The sequence below is a fragment of the Eurypyga helias genome, unplaced genomic scaffold (assembly GCF_000690775.1).
Source record: "Eurypyga helias isolate BGI_N326 unplaced genomic scaffold, ASM69077v1 scaffold3363, whole genome shotgun sequence".
NCBI classification, from domain to species: Eukaryota; Metazoa; Chordata; class Aves; order Eurypygiformes; family Eurypygidae; genus Eurypyga; species Eurypyga helias.
Genome location: NW_010240360.1, coordinates 1 through 7816, shown reverse-complemented (window position 1 = coordinate 7816; position 7816 = coordinate 1). Strand labels below are relative to the sequence as shown.

General features: G+C 40.1%; 1 protein-coding gene across 1 annotated transcript in view; it reads right to left on the bottom strand.

Annotated features, from left to right (window-relative positions):
- RBM24 (RNA binding motif protein 24) overlaps positions 1-7753 on the bottom strand; it is an 8000-nt gene extending 247 nt beyond the window's left edge. Inside the window, exons 1-3 of the mRNA XM_010148408.1 lie at positions 7633-7753; positions 6464-6518; positions 2-84 (exon numbers count right to left, since the gene is read on the bottom strand). Of these exons, the coding sequence (XP_010146710.1) occupies positions 2-84; positions 6464-6518; positions 7633-7750 (256 nt within the window). The 5' untranslated portion in view covers positions 7751-7753. The remainder of the gene's footprint in view (position 1; positions 85-6463; positions 6519-7632) is intronic.
- Between the last annotated feature and the right edge of the window lie 63 nt (positions 7754-7816).

Below are 7816 nucleotides of genomic sequence, written 5' to 3'. Positions count from 1 at the left end.
GCAGCGGCTGCTGCAGGCTGGACATGGGGAATTACCACTCCGGGCTGCACAAAAGCCTGTGGATAGACATAGTGAGCAGGTATCCTGTTGAAAGATGGGAGAGGGAGTTAGAGTCGGTACACGAGTCGGCGTCTCAGCCTCACATCCATACTCCGAACTAAAACAAACTCAATTTAGTTGTTGTTATGTGCATAGGGTTGCCGCAATAACTACACTCAATGGACCAATTAGCAGTTCACTGGCCCGAAGAGAAGCATCGCTCCAAAGCGCAGCGTTACAGCTGGGTTAAATAGGAATGTTTAACGTTGCGGGAGGATATTATGTTTAATACTGTTAAAATCTTTAGAAGGACTAGGATTGCTGGTGTCAGTTTGAGACAACTCTAAAGGAGTAATCTTGGTTATTCCATCTGGAAGATTGTGGTATTTGTTTGAAAAACACCTGCAAGTCATTTTTATTAACCTGCTTCTCACTTAACTACTCAACTCTTAGTAAAATTATTTCCTGCAATACTTTTATTATTAGCAACTAAGCAGTTTGACAGTATCACTGTAATGAGTTTGACAAGGGCCAGTAAGGCAATACAATGGTTGAACCCTGACTTTATGTAAAGTCTTCTCGGGGAGGCAGGGGGGGGAAGAGTGTATTGTGGCAACCCTACTTAAGTTGCTATGCAGACTCAGCACACATTAATTTCTCTGCAACCTCAGTCACCCTTATTAAAAATAAGAAAAAAAACCACAGGCGACAAAGGAGTTTAAATAAAGTTCACAAGTGTGGTAAACACAGCAAGAATCACACTTTCCAAACGAACGATAGTGCAGCTCACTCCGTCACAAGAGGCCATTGAGGGGAAGCTACATAGATGCTATTAAAATCCATAACAGTGACTCCTAAGTACATGTGCATCACACTTTTATAAAAGTTCGTAAGGACACAAGGGTCAAACCTGTTCGATTATCAGGCCACTGATGTCCTGTTTTGTGCCAGCTTGTTTATTTCTATGCAAGACATACAGCATAGAGTTTTTTGGGAAATGGGCATAGGATTAAGTCTAAATAGACCTGGTGCCTAACAAAAGCAAAAAACCAAGTTTATGGTTTAAGAAACAACCATTCTGAACAGATCAGTACACACTTTCCCCATCTTCTCCAAGTTACAAAACTTGCTTCCTTGGCTTGTTTACTTAACCCTTCAGTTTTGAAAATTGGTCATATCGTTGCCTTAGCACACAAGCGTACATACAACTTCATCTCACATCTTTAAAAATCATATCATATGATAAAATACTCAATTATCATTTTACATTTATAACCCTGTCTTGTATCTGGATTTCCACAGATAAGTCCTTCATATATGCAACTCCTTTCCAGTCAGTTAATATTTATAAATCCATGACAAACTGCTTGTGCAGGTTTACTATTATTTCATACTGAACTTTACCTTCACAGACAACTCTAAAGACTGCACCAACCTTTTAGCGCACTGTAAGCACAGATGCAAATTGTAACGGTAAAAACTGTCCTCTTCTCCAAATTCAAGATTTAATGGAAGGGGATGTTTTTTGTTTCTTTCATTTTTAGAGTAACTTCAAGATTTACTTAAGTGGTCAACAAAGAAACCTTTCAATCAGAAGGGACATGGTCAACTAGATTCACAGCAAAACGTAGTTTACAATTCAGTGGTAGTCAGGCTTTAGAACAGCCTATATTTAACAAAAAAAAAAAAGCTCAGTTGATTGAATAGGAATATTAGCAGAGAGAAACGTTCAGTTGCCATATTTAGGACATGAACACCACAATCATAAAAACGCAACATGTCAATGAAATTCATTTTCTAATGTGTGAAGGGAGAAATGGAGAGGGAAAAAGTGACAAATAGGTATTAGGAAGGGAAAGAACACATAAAACAAAACCGTAAGTTGGGTTTTTAACACTCACCTAATTTATGAAGTGATTAGCCAGAAGTGCATTTGAAGCATACTTAAGCTGGCTCTGTGCTTTTAAATACACATCATTACCTGAGCTCTCCATACAAAATGGATGAGCATAAACAATCATTTTGTATGGGTCACCAATCAAGTACAAGTCTAATAAATATAACTCCACACTTTAAGTATTACAGGAAGAGGTATAAAACCAAATGTGAAGTCACCAAGAGCCTCTTCTACATCATTAAGAGTTCCTTTAACACCACCTCAAAGGAAACTTTACATACAGCATTTATAAAAGAGTACTTCCAACAGAAGAGGTAGTAAGCTTATAGAGATGCTTGTGTTAACTTGAACTGATGTTACTAAGATTTTCTGAAGACATTAGGACATTCAGCCATATCCCTCAACAAGACAGAAAGATACATGTGCTCCCACTCCAACTCTTGTGACTTGTTTTATTTAAGTCAAGAAACTAACAGGTGGTGAAGTTATGAAACATTATCTGTTTGCCACATCTTACCCTACAATAAACATAAACCCTGTGCAGGCTCCTCACCACCATGCCATTTCACACATGATGATTGACAGCATAAGCTGCAGTGGGGCTATTTTTGATCATCTGTCATGCTACAACTGTTTTGAGTCAAGTAAAATGGCTTTATATGGCTAAAGTAAATTTCTACCTACTGCAGAAGACAGCACATGTAGGTCTCAGCCATTCAGACCCCAGCAGCTTTTAATGCTCTGCCAGGTCAAGAGCTGAAAAAGCAATTCCAAGTCATGCTGCATATCCTTAGTATCCTTAATTTTAAATAAAAGCTGCTGCTTTACTGTTGAGAGCCAGAATGTGAGAATTATACAGGGTTTAAGCTTTCTTTCCTGCAAGTAGTTTTTAAAATTAAAACATGTATTTATGGTTTTACACTTTTGCCATAAAGAAAAAAGAAAGCCACATTTAACTTTAGCAGTAGCTGCAGCTTTGGGATATTTGAAATTGAATGACAGACACTCCTGCCATTTGCCATAAAGCCTTCATTTTTACTGTAACAGATTTGTGTTTCACCCAAGACCTCAAAAAACAATCCTAAAAGCGATAAAGTGAAAGCTAATTGTTTCAAAGGAAGGAAAGAACTTTGTAGGCTAACGCAGCAAGTTGTGGCACATAGAAATTCAGCAGTAGTAGCACATCACTGACTCTCAACATTAAATTCTTGTTAAAGAAGATATTTAACACTGAACTAACTCTTTTGCTTTGGCCCTTACATGGCATCATCTGGTTTTGTGAGCATAAAGAGTACATTTTCACCAGTGCACAGCTTTCCTCATAGCAGAAACAGGTTACATAAACATCAAGACATGAGACCCTTAAAATGCTTCCTTTTAAATCTGTGCCTTATACAATTAAGAGAACATTTTGCATTCTGCAGGTTAACTTCTGACTGTTCCAGCTTCATTCCCTCTTTCTAGATTATCCGTAGTCAAGTATTGTACAGGTATTTTGATCATAAAAGCAAAAGAGAGCTTTTCCTTCTCTTAGGAAAGGCAGAATTGCCTAACTCTTGGAAGATAATCCAAGCAGGCTGTATCAGCTAACTGTCTGATAATGAACCAGAGTTCATCACTGCGGATTTAACTAAAACCACTGTGAATGTTCTCATTTTGATGGAGGTACAAGTTTTAGACAGAAAACAAAGGGGGGGGGGGGGGAAATCTCTCCAACAAACAAGTCATATCCTACACCAGTACCTCTGTGTAACCCCACATTTTCCCACCAATATTGAAGTAAAAATTACATAAGCAAAATGAGGAAAAAAAGTTATCTTCTCCCTCCATAAATCTGTATTGAATTCAGAAATAGTATTTTAATAAACAATCCTGAAAACAGAGCTGTATAGATAACCAGATCTGTGATCAAACAGCTTCCTGTGAAACACACCACGAGCGAGAGAGATGCTGAATGTAAAGAGCAGGGAGAGATGTTATTTGGTGGATGAATTGATACCTGCAGCACTGAATAAAGAAGAATTCCCAGCATTTAAAATGCTTCATGCATTGAAGCTAATCTAGATTCTGGCTCCCTCCATCACAATAATGTTGTACTTAATTCGGAATACTGTACTTCTGCATCTTCCCAGTAAAAGTAAGGTAACGTAATATGATTATTTTCAGTTTCTTGTTGGATAGGTGGGGAGCCATATCAGAACACTGCTGACCATACCAGAATATGGCAGCATCTCATTAATTTGTGCTCTGGTGGGGGGAATCAAACCAAAACACAAAACATTTGGAGCTTTTGTGTACGGATTGGCAGAGTATTGGTACTGAATCGCCACTGAGACCCATTTTATGCAGTGTATTAGTAAAGTGTACTTTTTAAAAGTGCAACTACACGGGAGGAAGAAAGGAAGAAGTGCAACTACACGGGAGGAAGAAAGGCTTTAGGGTGACCATACGTTTCAGTGCAATATGTGTAAGATCCCCTAAGAGCGAACTCTTCAATAAGAATAGATTCAGAGTAAGTACGGAAACAACTCCTCTTACTGTCAAGGAATATAGTGAATGAAGATGTTCATTCATCCTAATGAATACTGTTCTTAACCTGAACCACTTTCTTTAGAAAAGGTACAGGTCACTGGAAATTTACAGGAGGAAACAGGATTAGCCATCTCCTTTGTTTGCACATAGCAGAAGAAAGGCAATAGCCAAGCATTAAAAATGACCAATTTCCTATATACATGACCCTGCAACTTACAGTCCTTTTCCTCAGGTTTACATACATTGTGTTGGAAATAAAACCTTATTTAGCCCACTGGAAGAATTTCCCTGCCCTAAACACAATTTACAAGATCTGCTGTTGCTTCTGGGTGAGAGAAAGCAAGAAAGAGCCCTACATTCGCAGTCCTTTTAGCAACGGATTGCCACAGGTTCTCCTTTTCTGTCGTGTCCAGCAAAAACTCAGTCTCTCCACGGCCAATCCCTGGGCAGTCAACTGCTTCCTCCAAGGAAGAGGTGCCTTAACAGTTCTGGAGACAACAACCTCCACCTCCTGCCTACCTCAGCACAGGCACCAGTCACAGCACCTACACTGTCGCCTCCTCACACTTCAGAAGAGTTGAACAAAATACAGTAAAGGATAATCATAAGAAGGGGGCGGGGGACAAGGACAAAGTTTTCCACAACCTCCTCATGGGTCTCTGAAGAATCAACAAACATTCTCTTTTACAAGTAGAGTTTCTGAGAAAACTTTTTCCTACAGTTTTGAGGACAGGAATGGCTTCCTACCATTTAGGCAAACCAAACTACTGAAAAGCTATCCTTCCTCCACAGCAGCCAGGTACAGTTATTCTAAAGCTATTCTCATCAAATAAACAAAATACATTTGTGACGCTTTTTCCCTGCTTCATTGTTAGCTTACTCATTAATTAGCAAAATGCATTATTTTGCAATGAGTTTCTCTGTCAGTGTGCATTAGTGAAGTGACACTGTATGGAAAGTTTAAAGCAGACTTCACTTCCTAATTATATGCCTGTAAGAAGCAAGAGTTAGATCTACTTAGGAATAGTATACTCAAGTAAAGGAGAAACGCGCTACGTATTAAAGACAGATTGAAGGAAAAAAAATCTCAAATTAGAAAGCCCAAATGGACGCACATTGTTAATAAGGAGCTCCACACCCCTCCCAAGAACAAACCCCCCCCAAATTATGAACATGCAAGCAATACGTTGATTTACTTCAAAAATCAAGGAGTCACACAATTTAGCACTCACTACAAAATACGGTTAAAAACGTCACAGGCTACAGCTTGAAAGCAAGGGAAAAAAAAAAAGGCCCTTTGCTCCCCATGGCAAAGTCACTCCTCAACAACAAAAACAAAATTAAAAAGACATCCCCAAAAAGACTTTCACTACAGCTCTTCAATTAAATAAAAGCACACAGTTTAGCTATCAACACCACTTCATTACTGTAATAAATAAATAAAAAAAGCACACGGAGGTCTATTGACTATATGAAAAAAAACATACATGCATCGTTAATCACCATTTTAGCTTGTTTGTGTTTGAGTCTACTGGTTACAGAGTTTAATTCCAAACAGAACTATTCCACCTCTTATCATCATATCCTTCTGATCAGTTATCTTAACTGTAAACGATCCCTGTCAGATTAGAAAGAGATAAATAACATTGAGTCAAGCTGAAAAAGAGAGAAATGGGGCACAGCAATCTTGCATCAAGTCATACCTCCTCATTCTATCATAGGGTCAAACGGGACTGGACTGCTTATGTGGAAGGGACACGTCCCACACAACTTGACTCAGCTGCGGCATTTAGAACATGACCGACAAGGTGAGCGCATTTACATTTGTAAGTCTGAACTTCAGCACTGCTGGTGAGTTTACAAGGCTGCTACTGCAAGGATCATACTTTGTCTTTCCTTTTTTTGTTAAAAAAACTCAAAAAAACAACAAAAAAAAAACCCAACCCAAAACCAACAAACTTCTCCCCTGTTTGAGGTCCCATTGAACAGACTTACCCAAAAGGCCTCTGTATGAGAGCTGGATGAAGCTGCTGGACACCAAAGGCAAAACCTACCAACAGAAACACATCACGTTCTCTCTATGGGTGTTCTTTTGGCCACTTATTCTCTACATATACATGCACACAAATGCAGAGTAACAGACTTTACTAACAACCTCCAGGGACAATGTCAGAAAGGCTGCAGAACCACAAATTCGGAAGCAAAACATACCCATCCATATATGCTCACACCCCCATACGTGCATACAGAACTTCAGCACACACTTTCCTAGAGATCTTTCTTTAGAAGAACAACTTTTTCTAAACAAGTCAAGTTTTCATTCACATTTTATTCTGTGCTCCATTATGGTCCCCAACTTCAGCCTCTGAAGGATTATGTAGTACTTTCTACTTATCAGTGTATCGGTGTACTTTCTACAGACTTAAATTTGAGCCATCTCTACTCGGAAGGACTTGGCATGGGGGTCAAATCCCAACTTCATTCCGGTTTTTCAAGCACAAACCTCTTCTTTCTTTGGTGGGCCTGGGGGTCAAATCCCAACTTCATTCCTGTTTTTCAAGCACAAACCTCTTTCTTTGGTGGGCTGTTAATTACTCACACACGTGTTCCTGAGGCTAAGCATGAGGGAACCGGGAGCAGCCTCCTTCAGAGCACACACACTCTGCGCTCCGGTCTCTCTTCCTGCGAAGCGGCAGTTTGGGACGCAGCTAGGACATCAGATTGGCTCAGATGTGGTCTTAGGAGGAGACTTTTCATTTTAAAGTCTGCATAATAGCTCCCATCTGTTTAAGGAGCCTGCATTAAGATATTGTTTGTATTAATAGGACTGCACACTGGAAGTGATTCATTCCTAGGCCAATCTTTCCCTGCAATGATACTGTAAATGGTCAGCGCCACCACATTCCCAGCAGTAGGAATAACCAAGGAAGCGTTTGAGCTGTGGAAATCTTCCCAGGGAACTTTTTATTCCTGGCTGCTTTTGGTTGTTAAGTGAAGCGCATGTACAAGATAGCCAGGAGGTTACTACACACTGCGTTGAAAAAAATCAAAACCAACGCACACCTGAAGAGTAAGTCCGGGCAGCACCCCCTTTCTTAAAGTTTTAAGCTTTGCAGAGACTGGACGTAGAGCAAGAGAAAAGCCGTTCAGGGCCGCTTCCTCACCTGGCTGCATTATCCTTGGCTTGGCACCCAGGTACGCCAGGTTCACGTTGGCTTTCCTGCCATCGATGATGGGGTTGGGGTCTTTGCAAGCCCTTTCAGCAGCAGCTCTGTCAGCCATGGTGACCTTAACGGGCGATGCCGCGCATTAGATCCCTTTCCGCGGCGAAGGAGAAGCCCCTCGCCC